Source organism: Megascapheus bottae, chromosome 21 (genome assembly GCF_031878675.1).
Source record: "Megascapheus bottae isolate mThoBot1 chromosome 21, mThoBot2.hap1, whole genome shotgun sequence".
Taxonomy (NCBI): domain Eukaryota; kingdom Metazoa; phylum Chordata; class Mammalia; order Rodentia; family Geomyidae; genus Megascapheus; species Megascapheus bottae.
The window spans coordinates 1,918,594-1,945,962 of record NC_143529.1 but is presented as its reverse complement, the minus strand read 5'-3'; the positions used below and the strand labels follow the sequence as shown (position 1 = coordinate 1,945,962).

At 36.7% G+C, this 27,369-nt stretch overlaps 1 protein-coding gene across 1 annotated transcript in view; it reads right to left on the bottom strand.

The window, feature by feature from the left end:
• Positions 1–10,230: 10,230 nt before the first annotated feature.
• The window catches only part of Col3a1 (collagen type III alpha 1 chain), a 37,935-nt gene continuing 20,796 nt past the window's right edge, over positions 10,231–27,369 (bottom strand). The window contains exons 20-51 of the mRNA XM_090354455.1: positions 26,908–27,015; positions 26,317–26,370; positions 25,814–25,912; positions 25,452–25,505; positions 25,235–25,333; positions 24,896–24,949; positions 24,734–24,787; positions 24,370–24,423; positions 24,001–24,054; positions 23,661–23,705; positions 22,929–23,027; positions 22,736–22,843; positions 22,449–22,502; positions 21,668–21,721; positions 21,516–21,569; positions 20,753–20,806; positions 20,108–20,215; positions 19,405–19,458; positions 19,060–19,113; positions 18,708–18,869; positions 18,483–18,590; positions 17,648–17,755; positions 16,717–16,770; positions 16,524–16,631; positions 16,098–16,151; positions 15,537–15,644; positions 15,225–15,278; positions 15,023–15,130; positions 13,864–14,158; positions 12,708–12,895; positions 12,204–12,446; positions 10,231–11,336 (exon numbers count right to left, since the gene is read on the bottom strand). Of these exons, the coding sequence (XP_090210581.1) occupies positions 11,190–11,336; positions 12,204–12,446; positions 12,708–12,895; positions 13,864–14,158; positions 15,023–15,130; positions 15,225–15,278; positions 15,537–15,644; positions 16,098–16,151; positions 16,524–16,631; positions 16,717–16,770; positions 17,648–17,755; positions 18,483–18,590; positions 18,708–18,869; positions 19,060–19,113; positions 19,405–19,458; positions 20,108–20,215; positions 20,753–20,806; positions 21,516–21,569; positions 21,668–21,721; positions 22,449–22,502; positions 22,736–22,843; positions 22,929–23,027; positions 23,661–23,705; positions 24,001–24,054; positions 24,370–24,423; positions 24,734–24,787; positions 24,896–24,949; positions 25,235–25,333; positions 25,452–25,505; positions 25,814–25,912; positions 26,317–26,370; positions 26,908–27,015 (3,051 nt within the window). The 3' untranslated portion in view covers positions 10,231–11,189. The remainder of the gene's footprint in view (positions 11,337–12,203; positions 12,447–12,707; positions 12,896–13,863; positions 14,159–15,022; positions 15,131–15,224; positions 15,279–15,536; positions 15,645–16,097; positions 16,152–16,523; positions 16,632–16,716; positions 16,771–17,647; positions 17,756–18,482; positions 18,591–18,707; positions 18,870–19,059; positions 19,114–19,404; positions 19,459–20,107; positions 20,216–20,752; positions 20,807–21,515; positions 21,570–21,667; positions 21,722–22,448; positions 22,503–22,735; positions 22,844–22,928; positions 23,028–23,660; positions 23,706–24,000; positions 24,055–24,369; positions 24,424–24,733; positions 24,788–24,895; positions 24,950–25,234; positions 25,334–25,451; positions 25,506–25,813; positions 25,913–26,316; positions 26,371–26,907; positions 27,016–27,369) is intronic.

The following is a 27,369-nucleotide window of genomic DNA, read 5'->3' as shown; positions in this document are numbered from 1 at the left end:
GAGGTCCTCCTTTCTCCTTTTAACTGAAAACTTTTTCTTATTTAGTCTGCCTTACATGCTACCTATATCTTAAACATCTGAGTAGATAGTGTTCTTACCTTGTGTGTTTCTAGCTTAAATCTCTCTGATATAAATAAGGTCTGGTAATATGATTACAGTATTTGATTCATTAGGTTTTGGCCAGGTTTCATGGTCTGATTTTCTCTTTGAATCTTTTTTTTTTTTGGCCAGTCCTGGGCTTGAGCTCAGGGCCCTCAACTGAACACTGTCCTCGAACTTTCTCAAAGCTAGAGCTCTACCACTTGAGCTTCAGCACCACTTCCAGCTTTTTTTTTTTCTGTGTATGTGGTACTGAGGAATCGAACCCGGGTCTTTATGGATGCTAGGCAAGCACTTTAACCACTAGGCCAAACTCCTGGCCCCTCTTTGAATCTTCTTAAGCACTTGTTTTAACTCTTTTACTTAATAAGTAATTACTCTAAAATATTATTGCATTGTAATTAATGGATGCAGGCAGCTGAATTTGTCACTTTTGTGGACTTAGGATAACTAGCCCTGCTTTTAATTCTTGTTACTTAGCCTGAAATTTATTTCTCTACCAATTGCCTAAAACACATTTTCTACTGTAATCTTTAAAAAATATTATCCTGATCAGAAAACAAAACAAAAACAAAAAATTCTGATAACATAATTATCTCTGGCTATTTTTTCTCATCTACTACCGATATGTCTTAAAGGTTAGTCCTGCTGATTTAGTATTTAACCACCTTGAATGTTTTTATTCCCTTCCATGTAATCTCAGTCTATCTGTCCCAGATAACATGAACTTCATAATATACAATATGGTACTTTGTCCATCCATATTTCCTCGCCAATGCCAAAGCACTAATCTTCCAGCTACTTGGAATATTTCTTATTGAGTAGTGACAGTGTGTCTCACTCAAAATTGTCCTCAGTCACTAAAATGAAACACGAATAAAGCTTGTTGCCAACAGAAAAATAGTGATACAAAGAACTGAAGAAACAAATAGTGATACAAAGAACTTTCTGTGAACTAAACAATTCCACTGGGCCATCTCAGTCCCAATGCATGTTATAGGAGCCTCTCTGAAACCTGAGCGTCAATTATATTCACACACTTTCCCTTCCCAAACTTTTCTTTCTCATTTCCTTACATATACATGATGATTCCCAATAAATCTTCTGCATGAACACAAATGCCATCACAAGGTCTATATCCATAGTATACAACCTAAGTAAAGCTGAGATATATTTTTTAAAACCATTTATTCAGTGATTCTAAAAAGTGTATCATTTCTTTCACATAATTTCTTTACTGGTGGGAAATGTAGTAATTCTCTTAAAAAAAAGTTTTATGGACCACAAAGAACAGCCTGACTCTTTTTAATAAGTACCACATCTACTGTGGCCAAATGTCAGTGCATTTTAGTGAAAGCACCCAGGAGCTTTAAAAAGAAACATGTTTTTTGAAGAAAGTTTTAAGAGATGAGAAGAAAAAAATGAGTGAAAATATCATCAGAGAAGAATTTGTTTTGAAAACATTGGCCATAGCTAACATTTTTATACTTTTATGATATTGACTCAAGTGATTCTTCCTATGATTACTGAAATATTTTTTATGTGGCAGAAATAAGGACATGAACATCTTGAAAAACTTTCATGTATGCCTGGTTATATAGAATATTGCCCCAATATTATATTATCTTAGTGAATTATGATTAAATGAAGAATAATGTCTGGAAGAAAAATATTTCTCATAGTTTCTGACTCAGTTATAAAAAATAGGAACATTCCTTTCAGACAGAAAGCAGACAAGTATGATATAAACTAGATAATATAAACTAGATAAATGTAAGGTTCTTTTCTTGTAATTTTGAATGGCTAAACAATTGCTCTCTTAAAGCAATCTCTTTTCTAGGCTTTTCCTAATCTCTTATGTCATCTAAGGTTGAAAGAATAATGCACCTAAGGCTTGAAAGAAGTACATCTACTGACATGAAAAATGGATAATACATTTTTCCTCTTAATACTGCTCTGTATTTAAAAATATACTGTAATTATCATATAAAGGTCATCCTCAAAGCTGTGAAAAAGCTTTCTATGGCTGTAACAAATTACCTGAGGTAATCTATTTCTAGGGAAAGCACTTTATTTTGGCTTCAGAGTTTTCAAACCATGGGTATTTAGTTTCATTGTTTTGTTTGCCTGTTTGTTTTTGCCAGTCTTGGGGCTTAAACTCAGGGCCTGAACACTGCCTAAGCTTCTTTTGCTCAAGGCTGGTGCTCTACCACTTTAGCAACAGTGCCACGTCTGTCTTTTTTTCTTTACTGGTCCTGAGGAATTGAGCCCAGTGCTTCATTCATGCTAGGCCAGCACTCTACAACTAAGCCAAATTCCCAACCCCCTTTCACTGCTTTATAAGCCTGTGGTGGGGAGAAATATGGCTGGGAATGGGTTGAAAGAAAGCTATTTTGATTCATGGACAGAAAGCAGAAAGACAGGATCAGTAAGCGTCCAGAGACAAGATGAACCATTTGCCTCAGCTATTTGGGGTGAACCTTACTTACATGGATTGCAGTCTGAGGATAGTCTACAAAATAAGTGAGACCATTTAAAAAATTAAAGCTAAAGGAGCTCAGAGTATGCCATGATGATAGAGCACTTGCCTAGCAAGCAAGAAACTCTGAGTTTAACTCCACTCTTAATGACCCATCTTCTCCAACTGCTCAATTTTTCAGCAAGTTCCCACATCTCATTAAGTTACAGATCCATATAAAGAAGTCAAATGCCTTTATGATGGATTACCGCCCAGTGGATTCATCTTTTGATATTGCTTCACAGGGCATCAAATCTTCAACACTGTAGATTTTGTGACATTTAAGATGCAAATCATAGCACTCAAAATAAATTTTATTTCATAAAAGGAAGTAAATTTTTTTTGCAAAAACACCACTTTCATCTGTTATGGTCTTATTGAAGCCTCATTTGAGCATTTCTTTTTGTATTTTAAACTTATTTTTATTATCTTTAAGTAGTGTGTAAAGGAGGTACCATTTCACAAAGCAGTTTATGAATACAGTGCATTTTGATCAAGTCACCCTTTCAATGTTCTCATCCCTTCTCAATTTATTACCCTTACTTTTTTTTTGCCAGTTGTGGGGCTTGAACTCAGGGCCTGAGCACTGTCCTTTGTGCTTTCTAATGGCTATACCACTTGAGCCACAGCACCACTTCCAGCTCTTTCTATGTATGTGATACTGAGGAATCAAACCTGGGTCTTCATGCATGTTAGGCAAGCACTCTACCACTAGGCCAAACTCCTGACCCCTCTTTCCCTTACTTTCCTTAGTGTGGTCTATATGCGATGAATCCTTGACTACAATCTCTGTCTCTTCTCAAGCTTCATCCATCTATATCTCTCCCTATTTAGTTCCACCCTCCCACTTGGATGGACCCATTTCTTGATTTTGTTGGGCTTTGACTTAGTCTTGCTAAGAAATTACACCATTTGAGCTCACCATTGAATCAATTCTATTTCAGTTAATACATTTATAACCGCTTATATACCATCCAATGTGTTTACTTACAGATTTATAGGTAATTTCTATCTACCACAAATGAAGGAAACTGGAATCTTTGTTTCTCTGGTTTCCAAGTCTTTCCATTCCTACAAATGGTGCAATGTCATTCTTTCTTATTCTATTATGTCTATGTCCCCATTTTTTTCTTTTTTTTGGAAATAAAGTTATTTATTATACAATTTAGTTCTCTTTTGGTGTTGTTTGTTCATTTTTCCTTTTCTTCTTTAATGCTTTTTTTCTTTGGTTAATTACCTTCTGTTGCTTTTTTTTTCACTTCTGTACCTTTGTCTTGCGTGTCTATTATTTTTTCTTTCCTTTCCTTTTCTTTTGCCAGTTCTAGGGCTTTAACTCAGGGTCTAGGTACTGTCCTTGGGCTTTCCTGAGGGTAGAGCTCTACCACTTGAGCCACAGCACCATTTCTGGCTTTTTTCTGTGTATGTGGTATTGAAGAATTGAACCCAAGGCTTAGTGCAGGCTAGGCTAGCACTCTACCACTAGGCCATGCTCCAGGTTTCTATGTCCTCCATTTTCTTAATGCATTCATCCACTGAGAGACCCCTGGCCTGATTTCCCATCTTCGTTGTGGTGAGTACTACTGCAATAAATATAGTTGTGCTGGTAGTGTTAGTGCAGCCTGTTTGTCTTCTATTAGATAAATTCCCCGTAGTGGAATTTCTGGGTTATAGGATAGTTTTATGTTTAGTGTTTTGAAGAACCTCCATACTGTTTTCCAGAATGGTTGAACAAGCTACATTTCTACCAACAGCCACCTTTTTGGCTAGATATTTGTTGTTGTTTGCTTGATAGTGGCCATTCTACCTGGAGTAAGGTGGAATCCTAGTGTTGTTTTGATTTGCAATTCTCTTATGTTCAGAGATGTTGAGTATTTCTTCATTTGTCATCTTTACTTCTGAAAAGTCTCTCTTTAAGTCATTAGCCCACTTGTTAATCTGATAGTTGATTTTTCGAAGGTTAGTCTTTGAGCGTTTAATTCTTGTATTCTAAGTATATTTTGGATACTAGGCCCTGTGTGATGTATAGCTGGTAAAATTCTTCTCCCATTCTGTGGGTGTTCTGTTAGCTATGTCTTTTGCCAGGCAGAAGCTTCAAAGTTTGCTGCAATCCCATTTACCCAGGCCTTTTTGACTTGTGTTTCTGGATCTTTAATTAGAAAGTTAGTAACTGTGCCAAGGAATCCTGGGGTTTTCCCTATCCCTTCTTGTAATAGTTTCATAATTTCTGGTCTTAACATAATTATCTTCTTCAAGGTCTATCTTCTTCACCACCCAGGAGCATTATGGTGATACAAATTCATTTTGTTCTTTGAGAACTAGGTTTACTTAGTCAAATGTGTTAATAAAAATGTTCTAATGTTGATATTTTTCTGAGTTAATTCTTATTATTTAGGATTTTATAACTAACTCCTATACATACCACCCAGATTTTAGACAATAATGAAATGATTGAATTATTCTTTTCTATTTTTTTTTTCATTTGAAGGCCTTCTTTTGAGTTTGGCCATTCTTTTGAGGCCAAACCTCATGAAGTATTCTGGGATCTCATTGTAGTTATAAATACAGAGACAATAAGCTGTGGTGGGAATGAATTATAAGAAGAATTGGGTATTACATAAAGGCATCTTCCATTTTAAGGCAGTAGAAATAAATTAGGTAGGGATTAGGATGTTTTCATTTTTTTGAAAGCTTTAGCAAAGATTTGCTTTAGTGCAACAGGGTGAAAGTATGGAGCAATAGGAAAAAAGAGAGCAATATTCCCTGCTCTTCATGAACGAAGTAGACTAAAAAGACTCTGTTAAAGAGGAGTGGAGAGAGTGGGCATCCTTGTCTCGTTCCTGATTTTAGAGGGAATGGCTTTAGATTTTCACCATTAAGTGTAATACTAGCAGTAGGTTTCTCATACACAGCCTTTATTACATTGAGGAATGTTCCATGGATTCCTAGTTTCTCCAGAGCTTTTAACATAAAGGGGTGTTGGATCTTGTCAAATGCCTTTTCCGCGTCTATTGAGACAATCATGTGATTTTTGTCCTTGCTCCTGTTGATGTGGTGAATTATATTAATTGATTTGCGTATGTTGAACCAGCTTTGCCTCCCCATGATGAATCCAGTTTGATCATAGTGTATAATTTTTTTGATGAGTTGTTGTAGACGGTTGGCCAGTATTTTGTTGAGAAGTTTTGCATCGATGTTCATCAAAGATATAGGTCTATAGTTCTCTTTCTTTGATGAATCTCTGCCTGGTTTGGGGATGAAGGTTATACTGGCTTCATAGAATGAGTTTGGTAAGGAACCTTCATTTTCAATTTCGTTGAAGAGCTTGAGGAGTATTGGTGTGAGCTCTGCTTTGAAGACCTTATAGAATTCAGCTGTGAATCCATCTGGCCCTGGGCTTTTCTTAGGTGGAAGTTCTCTAATTGCCATTTCTATTTCAGAGCTTGAAATAGGCCTGTTGAGTTGGCTTAGTTCTTCTTGGTTCAGTGTGGGTATGTTAATATTGGGTAGGAATTCATCCATTTCATCTAGATTCTCAAATTTGTTGGCATAAAGGTTTGAGAAGTATTCCCTCATGATATTCTGGATCTTGGTAATTTCTGTCGTGATATTACCATTTTCATCTGTGATTTTGTTAATTTCGATATGCTCTCTTCTTTTTTTGATAAGATTTGCTAAGGGCTTGTGTTATCTCATATTGGTATAGTATCTCACTTTGTTATCTGATATATTGAATTTATTTGTATTTGGATATTTGAAATTTGATAGGGAAGGGGGGAAAACCAAGATGGGTGGGGGATGTGGGGGGGGGAGGGAAATGGGTACCAAGACATGTGAAAGGGTATCTATGTATGTGAATTAATGCACCTTCTATCTGGTAAATATCATGTAACCCTTTTACTAATTACAATAAAAAAATAAATTAAAAAAAAGACTAAAAAGACTCAAAAAATGGCAGCTGTTACTTGTTGCTCTTTTTCTTTTTCAGATGGGAGAATACACCTGATCAGGCATCCAGCAACTGCCAATCATTTGAGGATGTTTTTGGGTGACTAAGATGGGTGGTATTATTATTATTATCATTACTTTTGTTTTTAATGTGTAGATGGCGGACTGGGAGTTTGACCTAGTGGTAGAGTGCGTGCCTAGCATGCGTGAAGACCGGGGTTCAATTTCTCAGTACCACATACATAGAATAAAGCCGAAAGTGATGTTGAAGCTCAAGTGGTAGAGCCCAAGGACAGTGCTCAGGTCCTGAGCTCAAGCCCAGGACTGGCAAAAATAAAAATTAAAAATTAAAAAATTATGTGGATGATTCTGGGCCCATTTAGATAATAAGATAAGCTTTCTTTCCCTTGACACACTTTTCCTCCTGCTATCTATTCATTTTCAGAGTTGCATTTTATCATTTTTTAAAGGCTAGAGTAGATTTAGAGAGTCCCTTTTAGGTCTCTAGCCTTTGTAATTTAGAAGGGAAAAATTAGCTTAAATTCTTTTTTAGTTGTTTCCTGGTTTCAACTTCTGAATTTGGCCCTTTGTATATTTTTAAAAGAAAAAATTATTTCCTGGGGCCGGGAGTTTGGCCTAGTGGTAGAGTGCTTGCCTAGCATGCACGAAGACCCGGGTTCAATTCCTTGGTACCACATACTTAGAAAAAGCTGGAAGTGGTGCTGAGGCTCAAGTGGTAGAGCTCTAGCCTTGAGAAAGTCCAAGGACAGTGCTCAGGCCCTGAGTTCAAGCCCAGGACTGGCAAAAAAATATTTCCTGTCTCTTCACCTACATATCCTGCCTCATTTCCTCCCTAAATGACTTTGATGTCTTTGAATCTTAGAAGAGGTACTGGTGTGATGGTCATCTTCCATAGATGAGAGTGGAATATGCCATATATAGGGGAGAAAAAGAAACTAAAAAGTTGTTTTGAGATCCAATTCATGTGATTATGAAGGACATTGAGTTGGCAGGGAATTTAATTGATAGGCTGCAAGAATTAGGGTCAGAAGGTAGACATGATCAGAATAATTCAAGTTAATCTTTTCACTAACAGAGAACTTGTTCATTAAAAGAAATACATGTGACAGCTAGGAGTGTGCCCTCGTGATATAGTGCTTGCCTAGTATGCACGAAGCCCTGGGTTCCATTCCTTGGTACCACATACACTGAAAAAGCCAGCAGTGGTGCTATGGCTCAAGTGGTAGAGCTCTAGCTTTGAGAAAGCTCAAGGACAGTGCCCAGGCCTGGCCAAAAGAAGTGTGTAAAAACTCATTCTCTAAAAGTAGTTTTACCCATATGGAAAGTTAAGAGGATTGTTTCATTTTATTTTGATTTGTTTCTAGGGCTTTAAACCCTGGAACTATCCCTGAGTGTTTTTTTTTTTTCCTCAGTGCTGCCACTCACTTGAGTCACAGCTGCATGTTAATTGAAGGTAAAACTCACAGATCTTACTTCCTTGTTGGCCTCAACCATCATCCTCAGATTTCAGCTCCCTGAGTAGCTAGCATGGTAGGTATGAGCCACTGGCACCAAACAAAGGGGATTTTTGGAGGATGCTGGGGGTGGAGTAAAGGAATCATGAAACAGTAAGCAGAGATTTTTTTGATATACTTGTCATTGACAGAATGGATGTATAGATCCATATTGATGGTAAAAGATAGCAAACTATCCAATTGTCCTCTATTTTAGAAGTAATAGAAGTTCACAGCAACACTTACGGACAATTTTGAATGCCATTTGGAGGAAGTAGTTTGATTTTAAACCTTTAATGCCTCACTGGGATAAGATTTTTTTACTCTTTAATGAATCTGGATGTTTCTGCGGTAAGATCTGAAGAAAAATAGGTTTTATTTCTGAAATATACATCTGAATGGAAGAGCATCTAAAACTCTTGAAAAGATACAGGCTGTAGAATTTTTGCTTTCACCTTTAAATACAAATTTAATGCCATGGCCTAACTTTTTGTGTCATATTTAAAGAAAAGTGTGCTAAATCTGGAGGGCTAGGGCAGGTGTCAATAACCATTGAAGTCTGAGAGGATTTTTCTTACTTTCCAGTTCACCCCAAGTGATTCCTATCCTACCCTGGGTTGCCTCTTAAAAGGACTTTGTTGTCACCCTAAGGCCAGGGACCCTAATCCTGTAAAAGCCAGCTCATTTTGAAGTAAATGTTTAGTTGTTCTGTGATGGCCATAATATTAAGAAGGCCTTTGTTATGCCTTTTAAATTTTTTATTCAAAAGTTACTTTCCTTAGATATGGCCTAGATAACTTTACCATTTGCTTGAATGACCTATATCTTCTGTACAGATGCATTATCCTAGAGACCCACCACTCACACAAAAAATGAGGAGATATCTCTGTATTCGAGTGAAATCCCATGGTTTATAAAGCCAAGGATCTTAATTTTCATGTAGTTATTTTATTTTCATTTAATTGCTATTTTACATATCACATTCAACTAGACAGAAGAATTTTGTCTGTTGGGCTATTTTCACATCAGATTTGATGTTACTTGTTGAGAGCTGTCTTAGGTCTTTTTTTTACAGGGATCCTTTAACTATAGACATTTTTTATGAAACAGAAATACCTAAATTCAATTTTATCAGCACAGTTATTCAACTTTCTTTATGTATATAAATTTACTTACATGTAAATAAAAAGATACATCAGAGACTGTTAAAATTGGCTGTTTCTAAGTTTTGTGTATGACTGTTATAATTTTTAAATAGAAAGAATTGTTTTCCTAGATATATATCATACATATAAATAGATAAGTATAAAAACAATAATGATTTTTTATTTTGGTAACTAAATTAATAACAACTTCAAGGTGGAGAAACGTGTGGACCAAGATATGGAGCAGTTCATAGAAAATACCATGCAATAATTTTGAAGATTTTAGAAAGATGTTTGCTTATTTTTATGGGCAAATAAAATTTGTATATCTTTACCATATTCCATATGACATTTTCAAATCAATATACATTGCAGAGCAGCTAAGTTGAGGTGATTTACATACATTAACTCCTATTTATTTTTAGATGAAAAACTTTAAAAATTCTCCTTCCAGAAAAAATATAATCCAAGTATTTTAAAATATAGTAATGATATAAGCATGTTGTACAGTGACTGAACTTGTTCCTACTTTCTAATTCAAACTTTATATTATGTGACAAACATTTTTTAAACCTCACCTGACCCAAAGCTACCAGAAACCTACATCAGACTCTTCTATGAATCTGATCTTTCTAAATTTCACATCTATGTAAAATAATGTGTCACTTATTGTTGTCTTCTTAATATTAAGGTTTTTCAATGTTAGAACAGCACTTTGTAATATTGACCCAATTTTCCTTAATGCTAATTTCCATTTTGGGGGAAACCGATTGACTGAGGGGATTGTACCATTCAAACATAATACCTTAATTCTGATTATCCTGCAGAAATTTTAATTAAATATGACCTAAAATTACAGGATTTCCTCTATTCTGACTATATATTACCTCATATTCTTAAATCATTGGCATTACCAATCTGTAAAATTAGAATTTGATCCACTTTGAAGAAAAAGTGACTAGCGCGATATATTTATTAAGTCTGGGAAAAGCGACAAAAACCAGAAGTGTTTCATTATGGTATTTTATTGTGGGTGTCTGTAAGGAAAAGAAAGATCAACAACCACATACAAGCTTACAAAAAAATTTAGAACATGTCTGTGTTATTGTGACAAAAGCAGCCCTATATTTGTTTTTGTTGTTGTTGACTTTTACAGGTAAGGGGAAAGAATGACATGCCAATTAATCTTTGTGACAGAAGACAGGTACAGATATTGTGCATTTATGATTTGAATGCAGGTCAACAATTTTGATGTAGAGTTTTGAAAATAAAAGTACATTAGCACCATAACATGTGTCTTTAAAGCCTTCCCAAGTATTGGTGACCTTTTCCAGCAATGACAAGAAAAGGGAACAGCACCTTTAAAAGCAGTTGATATATAAGATTAAAATGGTTGTGGTTTAGAAATATTTCTTTCAGTTTTTTTCACCACATTGTAGCTTTTTTTAACCAGTATTTTAGGATATTAATCAATGAATTTAATAAGGTTGGCCAATTTCTACAAATGAGTCAGTTTTTTTTTAGAGACTTAGAATTTATCTGTTTCTGACCAGTTGAGGTAGTTGATGTAGGGAGGTCATTTCCAATTTCATGTTTGATTATTAGATAAAGAAAGATTTTCTTTAACTGGTGAGCATTGTCATTGCCCTGTACGTGGGCTAGGATCCAAAGAAGGTAACACAATGTTATTTTAAGAGTGTTGAAGTTTATTTATTATAGCACCATTGAGACATTTTGAAATTGGAATTGGTAAAAAAAAAAAAAAGAAAAGAAAAGGCATTTGAACTGTATTTGGTGGAAGAGCAAAAAAAAAAGTGTCATTATTTTTGTCAAATTGCACTCTTTCCAAAAATTTTGGAAATAAATAACTGGAATTTAGTTGGCCACTTGTACTGGTTGACATGATTAGAACAGGAAGAATGCATATGGAATGCAATGTTTTTGCTGGGGCTTCAGATAGAGTTTGGTTTATAAAAAGCAAACTGGGCCAACGTCCACACCGAATTCTTGATCAGGACCACCAACATCATAGGGTGCAATATCTATAATAGGTAGTCTCATGGCCTTCCGTGTTCTGTATTCAAAGACTGTTTTGCTCCATTCCCCAGTGTGTTTCTGTAGGAAAAGTCAAAATATGCAGATGATTACAATACAATAATTATATCGATAAGTCCTCTAGCAGTTATTATGTCATGTTACCGTCTATACATACAAGACCTGTTATTTCAAGTTGTAATACACTTAATAAGCAACACTGTTAAAATTAAAAGACATGTGAGATATGATGCTAAACACACAAGGGCTATTTCCATAATCCAACCTACTCCCTGGAGGCCTGGTCACAGGCTGTTGCTACCGGGCATACAGTTGACTGACTAAAAGGTGGTAGGTTACTCACAACGAAATTTTCTATGATTAGAACTGAGTCCTTTTATCATTCGTAAGTGGCAATAAAATTGGAAAAAATTGAAATTAATCTTAAATTGGAAAAGAACAGAGAATTGTGATTTAAGTCCTATGATAAATACTATGTAGAGTGTGCAGAAACCAATCCATTTATCTTAAAGTTGTTATTATGGATTTAAATTTTATTTGCTCTTATTTCAACTGGTTTCTGTCTGGAGATTAAGATCTACGAAATTCTGTATTTGGCTTACTCTGCTATTTTTATTTCTTCTTTCAAAATACTGTTGAGCCAGGTAGGTTACACCTATAATCTTATGTACTCAGAAAGCTGAGATCTGAGGTTTGAAATTTAAAGCCAGCCTGGGCAAAAAGAGAGTCTTATGAGACTCTTATCTCCAATAAACTACTAAAAAAAGATGGAAGTGGCACTGTGGCAGAGTACTAGCCTTGAGCACAAAGAGGCTCAGGGATAGCTCCAAGGCCCTGAGATCAAGCCTCAGGATCATAAAAAAAGGACTGATTACACAAGAATTTCCAAGTGAACTATAATTCATCAATATAGTTTTTGTTACTTACAGTGCAACCATCCTCCAGGACTGTGTATGTGAATTTGCTATTTCCTTCAGCTTTGAATTCACCTTCATTTGACCCCATTAGCTTCAAGGCTTTTTTTACATTTCCACTGGCCTGATCCATGTATGCAATGCTATTCTTGCAGTGGTATGTGATGTTCTGGGACGCTCGGCTAGAGAGAAGTCGGAGGTATGCCAACTGTACATCCAGGACATCTTCAGGAAGCTCTGGATTGCCATAGCTGAACTGTAATGGGTACCAGTAGAATTGATTAAATGCTTTCTTTACAACTTTATGTGAGGGCTTTAGTAAGGACTTTAGTAGTATTAATATAATCATTGTAATATTGAGTACTCATGTATCTATAGTTCATATATATTTAAATATACATTCATATATGTATTCTATATATCCTAATTAACTTAGCTTCTGATGAAAAGATCAAAGAAAGAAAAAAATTCCTGGCAATTAAAGATGACTTGTTTTACAGAATGTAGTTTTACTTACCTGAAAGCCACCCTCCATGGACTCTCCAAACCAAACATGTTTCATCTCGGCACTTGAGTCTCTCCACCAGTTCTTACGTGGCACACTCATAGGACTGGCACTGATACATGTTTCTCCAGTCTCCATATTACAGAAAACTTTAATGGCATCCAACTTGCAGCCTTGATTAGGGTCAACCCAGTACTCTCCTGAGAAATCATGAAAGAAGTACAATGGAGATTAGTTATAAAATATCTAGTCATAAAACACTCTAGAAATGCTTTTGTTTATTTGGTGAGACATGCATAGCTTGACTGCTCATATATTTGTACTTTACATACAGCCTATAGAGGAATGTTTTAGTTGAAATTGCTGTGAAAAATATATATATAACTATAGGCAACACTGAAATAAAACATCTTGCTTTTGAGCAATGGTGATATTAAGCCAAGAAATATTGATTGGTATTATATCTGTCAAGATCGCTTCTTTTTAAAAAGATGACTAATTAATGCAATTTTGCTTCGTATATGTCAGTATATCTATCCAAATTGACTCTGGATTTCTATTTTAAGTAATTTCCACAAATTTCTGAGTGAAGGTAATGTAGCAGGTCATGAGATAACTTTGCTTTTCAGAAAGAATTAACCTAGACATGAAAAGTCTCATATTATTATAACATTATATTCAATTCTGTATACCACTCTGGGAAGTTCACTCGGTTCCAATTTAGGTATTTATTACACTAAATTAAGTAGTAACACATATAAAAATTTATAAATTCAATGGAACTATAGAATATTAGTAAATAAATTAACATAATTAAATTATAATTATGTATATTTCATCCTAAGAACACAACGAGATATGCTACTTTGTTACAGAATTCATTTTGTTCATGAGGGTATTAAAAAATATGCCAAACCAGGATTTGTATTGAAGTGTCTACAAAATTGTCTTTAAGTTGTCCTGTATTCAAAATATTTTGAAATTATTTATGTTTCACTTCAAATATATCTGCAGATTGTTTTCTTTTATGCCATTCAATTCAATTACCATCACTTAAATATTATTTTGGATTCAAAACGTTTTCCGTCTACAGAGCCAATTTTCTTTCAAGTGCTAACGTGAGCAGCATTTCATTGGCATGTGTGCTAAAAATCTCTCACAACATTACCGCTCTTGAGTTCCGGATGGCAGAATTTCAGGTCTCTGCAGTTCCGTGCCGGGTTTTTACGAGAACCATCAGGGCTAATGATGCTTTCTACAAGTCCATTCACAGATTTCAGGGAAGACATGATCTCTTCTGTGTTGATTTTCAGATCCATTGGTTCATCTCCATAGTATGGTGAATAGCCACCAGACTTTTCACCTCCAGCTCCAGCAATGGCAGCAGCCCCACCACCGCAGCAAGGACCAGGGGCGCCAGGAGGTCCAGGAGGGCCAGGTTGTCCTGGGTGGCCTGGGGAACCCTAGAATTGAGTCAAAACAGACATTACTCAAGACTAGGCTACGATTCCCACAAACGAGGTGAAAGACAATTCACACAACATGACAGAACTATTTCAATGAAGATTTTATTTCTGTGCTTTCATAGTAATATGATTTAACTCTACTTCATCACAGGCGTATGTATTATTCCACCGAGAGAGAATAAGTATGGTTTAAGCACCAATTTTATGCTGGAATTCCTTCTAAGTAAGATAAGCCAACAGATAAGTTGCAACACCCAAATACTGACATGACAAACTTGAGTTAGAGGGAATACAATTATGTTCTCTAGATTCTTTTCCTAAATTTGTGATTAGCATCCTTGAGTTGATCACTTGCTTATTACTTCTATTTATCATATGTGTCTGTAGAAAAGTTTTATTCCATTTTCCAGAATGTTTGAGGTCGGAAGCCATTATACATGATGTTACCAGTAGTGAAATAAGAAGCATGACTGTTTTGAAAGGTAAAATGATTGCATATGTGCAATCATTATGATGATAATAATTGAGAGAGGTTAAATGTAAGACAACATCAGTGTCACTCATATCAAGATGCCATTATTTTGAAAGTAATATATTTATACATAATATATGATATAGTTATATTATAGTTATACACATACTATTAGTGAACTATACTAATTGAGGATTAAAAAAATTCTCCATGTTGTAATGTAGTAATGAAGTCTCAGTGCAGTCAAGAACATTTTAAAGTTCTTTTCATTCCCAAATTAAATAATTACATGTGTTTAATTTAGTAACTATATTTAAAAACTCTGCAAGGTTCTCAGAGTTTGAAGGTTATAGCAAATTGAATAGACAGAGCAGCAAACGAGGTCTTACCTCAGATCCTCTTTCTCCTCTGTTACCTCGAGGTCCTGGTGGTCCAATGGGACCTGGGTGACCACTTGTTCCGTCTTTGCCAGGAGGCCCATGGGGTCCAACAGGTCCCTAAAAAGTTATCATGGTATCACAATCCAAGACTACATGCTGGTGGTATAAATATTTTAAAATGTGGATCTTTCTGTGGGTTTGAGGTACGTACTCTGGGGCCTGCAGGTCCTGGACTTCCAACTGCACCTTGATGACCAGCAGCTCCCTAGAAAGAAAGAAAAAGAGATGGAGAGAATCATTTCAGAAACTGAACATGTAGATCAGATCAGGAAACATGGTGATTAGGTTGGCCTCCCTCTCTTGTTCCATGATTTTATCAAGTAGGTAAAAAAATCCATTTGTCTTGTCTTCAAGCATATACTTTCCGGGATGGAAAACAGCGGACTGTAAGTCTCTAATGTCTGCCTCACTCCCCAGCTGAAATGTAGTCCAAGATTTTCTAACAAACAACAGATGCACTTACTGGAGAACCTGGGGGACCTGGGTTGCCTGGGAATCCTCGATGTCCTTTGATGCCATTAGATCCACGTTCACCAGTTTCACCTTTGTCTCCACGTGGGCCTTGGGGACCCTTTAGAAATATGTTTCAAATTAAGGTCATAGCCACATGCATATGGGAAAAACAAAATGCATGACAATTAATCCATGGTATTGTATTACCTAGAAATCCCCATCACAAACATCTAAACATCTCCTATATGGAGCAATAAACGTGTGTGTGTGTGTGTGTGTGTGTGTGTGTGTGTGTGTGTGTGTGTGTGTGTTGTGGTTGCTTCCCTTTTAGATGGCTACTTGTATGGAATCCCCATAATTGTGGCTTATATCCTTCAACCCATGGAACATGTAAAATCTGAACTGTTTTCTGTATCATCAAAGTTGAGTAGTTTATATTATTTCCAAAATCATTTATTTTGTCTTCTTATTTTCTTCTACATGTCAGGAAATAGAATATTTGCCATACTTTGGAATGAGTTAAAAAGTAAAACCAAACACAATTTAAGAAAGAAAGAAACACAAAACTTACAGGAGGGCCTCGGGAGCCAGCAGGACCTGGAGCACCAGAAGGACCAGAAGGACCCTAAGACAGAAACAAACAAGACAGGAAATACATAGGGAGTTGCTATGGGCTTTGATACCATCACAAGATGGTATTCTTAGAAATAAATACTGTTTGGTCCTTCCCTTGTTTATATATTTAAAACCAAAGAGGAAAGCTTGAAAAGGCTTAATTCAGGCTACATGTCCTCTGATTAGTACTGTGTTATAGTTTAATAAGGAATTCTGCCCGAATCACCTGGTTTATCTTTATTAGGGCATTTGCCTAAGAATGACTTTCCTAAAAGCTGAACCATAGGGGTTGGAAAATCTGACAGATGTCTTCTTTTTAGAATGTACTCATTGAGAAATGTGCACACACATACACACAAAGATGGCACTCATCTGAACTCACAGTTTCTCCTCTGTCGCCACTCTTTCCAGCTGGACCAACAGGACCAGGTGGGCCTGGATGACCTGGAGCACCGGGAGCGCCAGGGGAGCCATTTTCACCACGATCCCCCTGGAAACACATCAACAGATCCAACATCAAAAAGAGATTCATTCACTTTCATTACACAAACCTATTGTATATGTATTTGTTATACCTTGCCACCAGGAGATCCATCTCGGCCTGGGAGACCATCTGATCCAGGGTTTCCCTGAATAAAAAAAAAAAAAAGGAAATCAAATTGTTAATACTATTAAATACTATAGAAGGCTCTTTTTCATTCTATCTCTCTCTTCCTCTAGTATTACTATGCATCTGAGGCTGAACTAAGTCTCATCATATGGCCCAGTCTAACCTCAAATTCATGATTCTTCTGCCTGAGTCTCCAACGGGGATTACAGGCATGTACTACCATATATGGCTTAAAGCATTTATGCTAACAGAACCATAGACTTCTTAAGGCTGTTGAAAATGATTAGGAAACAAAAAGTTTTAGATAGTATAATAGGGTTTGGCTTTTGCAAGAGTTCCAGAACTGATGTAACAAATCTTTTAATAAAATCTACAAGATTATATAAAGGGAAGTAACTAGGAAAAAGTCTGAAAACGATACTCATAAGAGAGTATACCATCTGATTTGAAAATAAAATTCTATTAATTATTCCACATGTTATCTCAAAGTATCTCCTTGTACCCTATAAACATGTATTTATAATGTGTAAACTTAAAATAACATTTATTTAAAATAAATAAATGAATAGAAAGTGACTAAGCACGTATAACCCCCAACAATTTTCACCTAGGACAAACAAGCAAACATTGTAAATTAAGATTCTCTCCCCTAACTTGTTTGTTAATTTAGCTAGAATCCATACTTTCTTCATTAGCAATTATTTTGGGGGCAAAGGTTAATGATATAGGTGTTTAAGCCTATTTAAGTTGCAACATACCAAGTCGGTTCATAGAGAAGAGAGGGATTTTGCTACATGGTCGTATTTATTGTTAGGCATTAAGACTTCCTCCGATCTTTTGTGACAAAAACGGTCAAATTTTGACTGGTTGAACATTCTTTTAGTGTGGTTACTTACATCTCTTCCGGGCTCGCCAGCTGCACCAGCCAAACCAGGAAGGCCCTGGGGTCCAGGCGGCCCGCGTTCTCCATTGTGGCCACTTGCCCCTGGTTTTCCACTTTCACCCTGTGTACAAAGGAATACAAGACGTGTTCCTTTCTTAAAAAAGCTACTTTCTTTTTAAAAAAACATTATTCTATCAGATCTCATTAATTCTCAGAGGAAAAACAAAATCCTGTTCATTGTTTTATTAGATTCTTATCAAAGAGAATTTTCTTAAAACTATGTCTTCCGTAGAGAAAAAATACCTGGGGGAAAGAAAGCTTGCTATACTCTTTGCTTGCTCAGTGATTTGAGATGTCAAATGAATGTGTAGTTACACTGATCATTTGGGGTATATTCTGAGATGTTGAAATAGTATTGCAAGACAGAAATAATGATGAGCCAAGTAGTACAAGATAAGGATGAGCCAACATGAAACTATAGAGTTAGCTTTTGTTGGACATTGATCTCTTTCATAAGAGGTACTTTAAGTATCATTGACATAATTAATCATGACTCGGTGAATAGTAATTTTAGATGCCAAAGACTAGGTTTTAATAATGAGAGACAACCACACATGGAAAATGACTTTAGCAAATAAGAATTGGTATCACTCTTGAAGATTTGCTCATGAGTTGTTTCATTTGTCGATTCTACTGTCATTTAAGAACATCTGTCTCTGAACACCAAGAATAAAGGTTATCTCTTGAATAAGCCGCATTGATCTGAGGAAGCCCTTTCACATTGGATATGATGCTATCTGTAAAAGCTATTGGAGAAAGGAGGTGTGGCAAGAGATCCCATCACTCACCTTGACACCTTGAGGACCAGGGCTTCCCCTTGGACCTGGTATTCCTGGTGGTCCTGCAAGACCTCTTGCTCCGGTGATCCCTGCAAGTCCAAGTGGGCCTGGAGCTCCCTATTAGGAGAGACAATGAAGACTGGGGTCATCTGTATGTGACTAGGCTTTATTGAGTTGAATTTGTGATGAGGAGCAAATCCCTGTTGCCCATCTCTGGAGAGTGAAGCTACTTACTGGAGGGCCCTGAGCACCGGGTGGCCCCTTCTCTCCAGGTTGTCCAGCATCGCCTTTTGGTCCAGCCACTCCGGGGTTGCCAGGAGAACCGCTGTTACCTGCAGGACCTGGGGGCCCATCTTTGCCTGGGGCACCACTGGTACCTGGGGGCCCTGGGTTGCCCTATAAAGAATGTTTGGAAATGTGAATATTTATCATGAATCAATGCACTTTTTCTTTTATCTCTTACCTACTTTCAAAAAATGTTATATGGGTCCCAGCTGACAAAGAGAAAGGTATAAATTTCTTATCCTACAGATATATGGCATTCTTTCTGAAACACATGAGGCAAAAGAGACTGAAAAGCACTTACATTATTGCCAGGAGGACCTGGAAGACCGCGAGCACCAGGAAAGCCAGCAGCACCCTATGAAATGATACACATTATTTTTGTATTTCATAGATAAAAGTACACTATAAACAAGCACTAAAAATAAATCTATGTTATCAGAAATATGACAGGATCTGCTTACTATCTTGAGGTGATTTATGATTTGTGTTTTCTTTTGGAATTCACACATCGTTCATAAAAGAGTCATGATGATTTTATACTGGCTGTATAGCTTTTGTGTCTTTAAAATAGCTTTTGTACAGATGTGCAGCAATAAATGCTTTCAAAGGAGTTCAAACTATCACAGACGAGATGTTCCATACTTACAGGACCACCAGGACTGCCACGTTCACCCTTGACACCTTGGGGTCCGGGAGGACCCTGTGAGGAAGAGAGGGAGGATTAGGTAGAGTCTTGAAAGAAGCATTAAGTCTTTAGAAGGCAGCAAGTCACTAGAATTAGCTTATAAACTTATAAGCAAATACTTTGGGTGGTGTGCAAGTGCAAGTATATACGTATGTATCAACTGAAATATGATAAATTCAAGGGAGAAATGCTAAATGGTGTAATTCCTCAGAAAGGAAAAGTCAGCGTTCAATAAAATAAACACCAGAAAGTGCATCCTAGAGAGGGATGCTGTGGGCTTAATGGGAGAGGGCCAGAGGAAAATGGGGAGAATGCAGTCACAAATTTAATGTCTATTCTATAAATTCAGAAAATCAAGAAAGGGGTTGGGTGGGATGGGTGAGAAAGCCAGAAGGGGTGACATTGATCAAGATGTACTATATTCAAAAACTGCTCTGTTCGATGGCAACCCCTTTGTACAACTATTTAAAGATACTAAAATTAAATTGAAAAAGAATTAAAGTGATTTGAATGTGGTCATATCTAGGAAGCTGCACAAAAGATTCAAATTTAGAATTATATTCCTGCACTTACATTCTTCTGCATGACAAGTAATCTCATTTGCAATACTGAATTGTTAATAAACCCAGTGCTTCCTGTCAGAAGGCTTAGAAAGAGGACTTACAGCAGGCCCAGAACCTCCAGGGGGTCCTGCAATTCCAGGGGGTCCTCCTTCACCTTTCTCACCAGGAGCTCCTCTTTCTCCTTTAGCACCAGGTTCACCATTCTGACCCTGCATGCAAAATGAACAATATGTCGTGAGCTAGTACCCTTTGAAATATAATGGCCTCCAAAATAAAATAGGAATGAGACTCATGGACTATTTATGTCAAAATAGTTATTAAAGCATTACTGTGATAAAAAAAAATCATCAGCTAAGAGCATGTTATCTGTTATTGGGGAGAAAGTCTTTCTGAGGATTGAATATCTGAAAATGTACATCAGAGAATTCCCTTGAGCAAAAACTGGATTTAGAGCAAATTTTAAAGCCTGTCTGTGGGTAATAGAGTTTAAACTTTTGGTAATTTTGAATTATGGTGTTGCTTTATCCTCATTACCCAGACTCAACACAAGCCAAGAGTTTTGTTTCTATGGTTTATAAAGATTAAATATAGGGGTAAAATAAGCAAGCAAAAAAAATGAGGCTCAAATAACTGCTCAGGAAATAACTGACAGAAGAAAGGCTGAAGATAAGTATGTAAGTGTGCTGCTTCCTCAGTAGGATGGTAGCAGGCTAGAGTGAAAGGCATGTTGAAGCATTCATACTTACAGGAGCACCTGGGAAACCAGCAGGTCCTGGCGGTCCGTGTTCACCCCTCTCTCCCTGGATAGGAAAGTTTCTTGTTAGCAGCAGAGGAGGCATCCTTTCCCATAAGAAAACATACTGTCTCCTGTGTCATCTCATCATCCCTTTAACAGGGATGTGCTAAGGTAAAAACATAGCTTAATTTTTGAATTTCTCCCTACTTCTCAACTAAAGTAAGGATGAACAATGAGTGTTGGTTATTTACAAGAAAACAATGTAAAAATGTATATCAACATTAACTATTTCGATGTAATACAATTAGTTATATAATCTGTAAAGGGTAAGTATTTAAAATGTAAGCTGGATAACTGGAGACAATAAATTCTCTTCAAATTTTTTTCTTATGCATCTACCCTGAGTCCTAATCCTAAAATGGAGAATGTTAGAGGATTTAGAGAATTGTGTAAATAATATGAATTAAATAGAGATTTTAGGTAGAAAATTTTATGTTGAGAAGTAATTTCTTTAGCACCTGGAATTTTAAGACAGCCCTTGTTCAATTCTTATAATTTTCCCAGGTTATTCATTTTAAAAGATCATGATTTAAAAATGATATCTTGTGGAGCTTAGATTTAAGAAATTTAACACTCCCTTGCATGTTGAATATTACTAAACATAGAACCCTAAAATTGAGGCTCAAGGGATACAGGGGAAGGTAAAACATGAAGCACAAGCAGCAATGGTTTATTTGGGGTTAGAACCTACTGAAAGTATCTCTAATACTTACAGGGCCACCACGTGGTCCAGCAATTCCTGGTAGACCAGGGGAACCACCTTCACCCTGAGAAATGAGAAAATTAATAACAATATTACCAGTGCCTTGGGTCCAGGGAATTCAACACAAGATCTTTTCTTTTTACATCCAGTTATTACTGTTACCTTATCTCCAGGTTGACCAGCTGGGCCAGGGGGACCAATAGGACCGGTCGGACCCTAAAGGAAATACATATATATTTATAGATATATTATATATGTATCTATACTCACACATGCATGTATATAATTTTGAAGAAAATAAGACCAATTCTCTTATTAATCAAGTAAAGGATATATAAACATCACACAGGTAGCTGGCCTGATACATTTCACAATCAATATACTCATCATCCATATTTCTCTGAGGTCATCTCTTAAAAGTCTTACATGTCTCCCTGTCCTCAGTTCCTAATTCTCAACAGTATATTCTCCATCTCCTAAATGTTACAGAAATCACACAATTTATAGTCTTTTGAGATTGATTTTTCATTATTAGCTTAATGTCCTTGAGGCTTGTATAAATTACAGATATTGATAACTTATATATGTGTATTACTAGTGAGCATTTTATACTTCAAATACAGTACATATTAAATTCTTGTTTTTTGAGTATAGTGTTTTCTAATGAGCAACAAAGATTTGATTCTAGTGACATATTAACTTATGGCCCTGATCTTACTTTTTAAAAACTTTTCCACTGTTAGGACACTGTAGATGAAATATTTTTTTAAATCATTTACACAGTCAAGTGATTTGAATGCTTTAAAAGGGCAGAAGGTGTAAAGGTGGTAAAGTACAGTGTCATTTATTGATGAATAGCTTTTGGAAATAATAAATTTGAAATAAAGAACTGTCCTAGATGATACATAATCTAAGGCTGTTTTTCCCAGGTATGATCACTTACCCTTGGGCCATCTTTTCCTGGAGCACCATCAGCACCTGCACTGCCTGGTTCACCCTGTCAAAGAAATATTATCAGTACAATGTTATCAGGATAAAGAAAGCATCAACATGGGATTCGTGGGGATGCATATTAGGTGATATAATGCAGTCATTCTTGGAATCCGTTCCAAATTTCACTTACAATAAAATGATAACATGAATTGTGTAAACAGATTACATTCCAACCATGTGGCATTCCCTTAACAACATCTGTTTTATGACATAATAAAGTGAAAAATAATTCAGTACCTTTTCACCTTTTGGACCTTGGCCTCCGGGACCTCCTCTCTCTCCAGGCATTCCTTGTAGACCAGGGGAACCAGCAGTACCAGGTGGCCCGGGGGGACCAGCTGGGCCCTGAAAATGCACAGTAAGTAGTAAATTGCAAGGGAATGGAAATACATTTTCTATAGTCCAGCAAAATTAAATTTTGTGAATTTACCTTTCCTCCTTCCGGACCAGGGGGACCAGCTCCACCTCTAGCACCTGGGGGTCCTGCTAGTCCAGTGGGTCCACGCTCACCAGGGGCTCCAGCATCACCCTGTCCACATTAAAAATAATCCACATTAAAAAACCAGAGCTGAAGAAAGCCATCATAAGTTGCATATTTTTGATATGGGCCAGTAGGTCCTAACTTGAATTTGTTTTTTATTTTCATGAATCATTGACTTGAATTTACAATACTTTTTATTTTTTTCCCTTTAATTTTATTTTCAAGGAGATGCACAGAGGAGTTACAGTTGGTACTCCTAACTTGACTTTGGAACTGTTTAGAACCTGTAATGGCTGTCGAACTGGTGATTAGCTGTATAGGGACATAGGTATTTGGTCCATCTAAATATAATTCATCTTTGAAGCATTTATTATTTGGAAGGAAGAATTTTCAAACTTCCTTTATCGAAATAGCTTTTTCTCCTATAGAGAATCAATAGTCAGCAGGATTTTCCCTTTGATATTTCAACCTGGTTAATTCTGTAGTGCTTAGTAATAGACAAGAAACAGAATCTTTAAAATGAAGTTAATTTAATAGATTATGAATGGCTCCACTTTCTCTAATTGGATTCAACAAACACTTGCAATGATGTGCTCGACATAGTAAAATGTGTCACTAATCAATGTTGTACAATTGTTGTATAACTTATTAAAGAAGTAAGATAAGAAATTGAAATATCACCTTGCCTCCAGGAGTTCCAGGTGCACCAGCTTCACCCTTTGGGCCCTGAAAGGTAAATGTTCCATGATTAAACCTTTATCATAGTGATTATAAAATATAAGTAGCACACACATAGGATTTGTGCTTGCAGATTTGCATTTCCTTTAGTTCTTTCACTTAATGGCAACTGTCAAGGTTAAGCTTTCCATTTTAAAGACTTTATTTGATAATTAATATTTCAAAATTAAATGTCAAAACTTAGATGATCAGGGCACGTAAAAAATGTGGAAGTTAAGAGCTGATGGATTATTACCATTCATTCTTTTGATTTCTAGACTAGGAAAAATAAAATGCAACTTACTGCTTCACCAGGTTTTCCATTTTCTCCTGGAGGACCACCAGGACCAGGCAGACCCTACAAAGAATTGTGTTTGCATTATGGGGTGGCGTCATACATGCATATATCAGTATAAGCAATATCACCATATGTAAGCACATTTCTTACATATTTCTTCCAGCTATCAAAAATGGATTTCATGGTCTTTAAGAACTATGAATCTTTGTGTAATTAAAATTCCAATGATAGAAATGAATAACTATTTGAAATATGATATAAGAACCAGTGTTAATAAAATCTTTCAATAAAAAAGAGCAATAACGATGAATGTGAAGCACAATATCATCTGCTAAACCCAAGTACCCAATGACATTGAAAAAAACAAGATCTTACTTGTAATCCCTGTGGACCAGGTAGTCCTGCATCTCCTTTGTCACCAGATGGACCCTATGTCGCCAAGTACAATAATGTATTCCATTATAAAATGTACTTTTATAGTTTGTGTAGAGTTATATCTCACCAGGTCTATTGCTCAACTTAGGAAGTAAGATTATGCAAAGAGTGAATAAAGCCTGGAAGTGAGCCAAAGTAGACTGGTATATATTTAATGCCAGCAAGTAGCTGGGCGAATGAAACCCGTAGCCTCATTGTTTTAGTGAACCACAATGACATAATCACAGGTCACATGATTTCTGAAGCCTTATGCCTTCCTCCCTTCCATCCTACTTTGGTCTTTGATTTACATAAGTAAACTTACAGTAGGTCCTGGGGGTCCCTGAGGTCCAGCTTCACCATTCTTTCCAGGAGGACCCTGAAAGTAACCGGGAAATAGAATTAATGCAGATGATAGAGAAGTCCTAAGATTGGGGATGGTTGTATCGTTTAGAACATTAAAAATAATTTAGAAAAGTCCACATACTGGAAGGCCGGGTCCTCCAGGGCCACCTCGTTCTCCATTTTTACCAGGAGCACCCTAAAGAAGCAGGCAGAATTGATTAATTCCATATTGGACAGGTAACATATAGAGGTAAAAAAATTACTAATCCCAAACCATTCAATAAGCTTTTGGTTTTTCCTGTTTTTAACCTGATTTACCTACACACACACACACACACACACACACACACACACACACACACCCCACATCACATGCTCATAACATGTATCATATACATTTTACTGTGATGGGGACTACCATCTCCCATGGAAGGTCGGTTATCTGTCCAATGTCTATGGCAGATATGAATGAGAAACTCACATCGTTTCCTTTAGGACCGGGGAATCCCATGACACCAGGCTGACCTCGGGGACCAGATGGCCCAGGAGGTCCGGGACGCCCACTCTCTCCTTGACTTCCCTAGTGAGAAAGACAATTCCAGTCAGAAAGATTAGCTAAAACCTGGATAAAAACATAGCCCCAAATAGGCATTATTTTTAACTGGGCTAGTGAAATGCATTTTTTAAATTGTACATACGGGAGGCCCTGGTTTTCCATCATTTCCTGGTCCTCCTGGGCTTCCAGGCACTCCCTAAATAAAAGAAGTCAGTGTTCAGGTGATTGAAGATTAAAAATTTTAAAATACAGCAGAACCTATTTGAAAAATTTCATGTACATATGTGGCCACATATTTGTTCTTCATTATTTTTCATCTTAAGTCAAGTGTTGAATTGTGTGGTTCTTGGGTTTATGCTGTTTTCTTATAAGAATTGGGTCTTGGTTGTCTCTGAGCCTTATACAAGATGTATTCAGACTTAACTACTCTTTGGTCCACCTTCATTTCCCTTGCCTGTTTTCTTACCAAACTACAATCCCATTTAATCAAACGTTTCTACATACCCTCATTCCTGGAGTTCCAGGGGCACCATCTCTGCCTGGTTCACCAGCCACACCCCTAGGCCCTGCAGGACCTGGACCACCACGTTCCCCGGCAGGACCCTACGTTGTGAAATATATGAATGAAGCTTTGAAAGATTCTTCACTGACCTAGCTAGCAAGCCTAGTTATAATGACAACTATTGACAGAATTTTGCCTCGTAAAAAGAGTTGGTGGTATATAACTAACATTTTATTTATCAAACAAGAATTGTTTTAGCTAGATAGTCATGCTGAAAGTAAAACAAAACAAAAAAAAATTGAAGCAACTATGATGAACATCAGATTTTTAAAACAAACTGTGTTATTGATAACAATATATATTACACAATATATAAATATTATATATCTATACCTATATAAATATATATTTCTCTGAGATATTTAGGTTTGCATTAATGAGAAACTGTCATATAATAGCTGTTGGTTACACTAGGATTTAGGAACATAGAAGCTCAGGTTTCTACCTTTTCTCCCGGAATACCATTTGGCCCTGCAGGCCCTCGGAATCCAGCAGGACCCTAGAAATAAATAAAGTCAAATATTTTGGCTTAAAAGATGAACGTTTCAAAGCCACATAATGAGTGATTGTTGTCCTTGATGTACTATGTTATCTCTCATCTCCTTTACTGTCCCTTGGTTAGCTTATATTGTTACAATATTTCACCTTGTTATCTGATATATTTTATATATGCTTAATTGGTTGTTTGAAATAGGAGAGGGAAGGGGGGAAAACAAGTTGTGAGGGGGAAAGGAGGGAGGGAAATTGGAAAAGGACATGAGAAAGGGTATCAATATTTGTGAAGTAATGTACCTTCTATCTGATGAATCTAATGTAACCCTTCTATTAGTTACAATAAAAAACATATGAAAAAAAGATGAACGTTTCTTTGTAACTCCTGAATGATGGTACAGAGATATTCTCATCTTAGGGAATGCATGAACCGGTAGTTTTGATTGGTTACTCAAGAAAAGCCCCAGTTGCCTCACTCAGGGAAAAGTCTCGTTTGATGACAGTGTTGCATTTCTCTTATATGCTCTGTGCCCAGAGAGCCTACCCTTTCTCCCGCAGCACCAGGAAGTCCATTTGCACCAGGTTCTCCAGGTGATCCATCTTTGCCATCTTCACCTTTAGGTCCGGGAATACCCGGGGATCCAGCTTCACCCTGAAACCAGAAATGAAAGTAAAATAAGGAACTACAACTGAATCCAGTCAGCTATTTGCTGACTCATGTGGTGAATTTCAAAGAAACAGCCAAACGGACAGCCTGACACATTGGATTACACTTGAAATGCCAGTCTGAAGGCAGAGATTTAAGGATTATGGATCAAGATCAGCCAGAGCAAAAAGTGTCACCTCAATGAAATAACTGGCTATGGTGGTTTGCACTTGTAATCCCAGGTGTGCATGAGGCATAAACAGGACAGCTGGTGTTCAGGGCCAGCCCACACAACAACAACAAAAATTGAACAGAAAGACTAAAAATTAAAGCAACAAGGGCTGGTGTGTGGATCAAGAG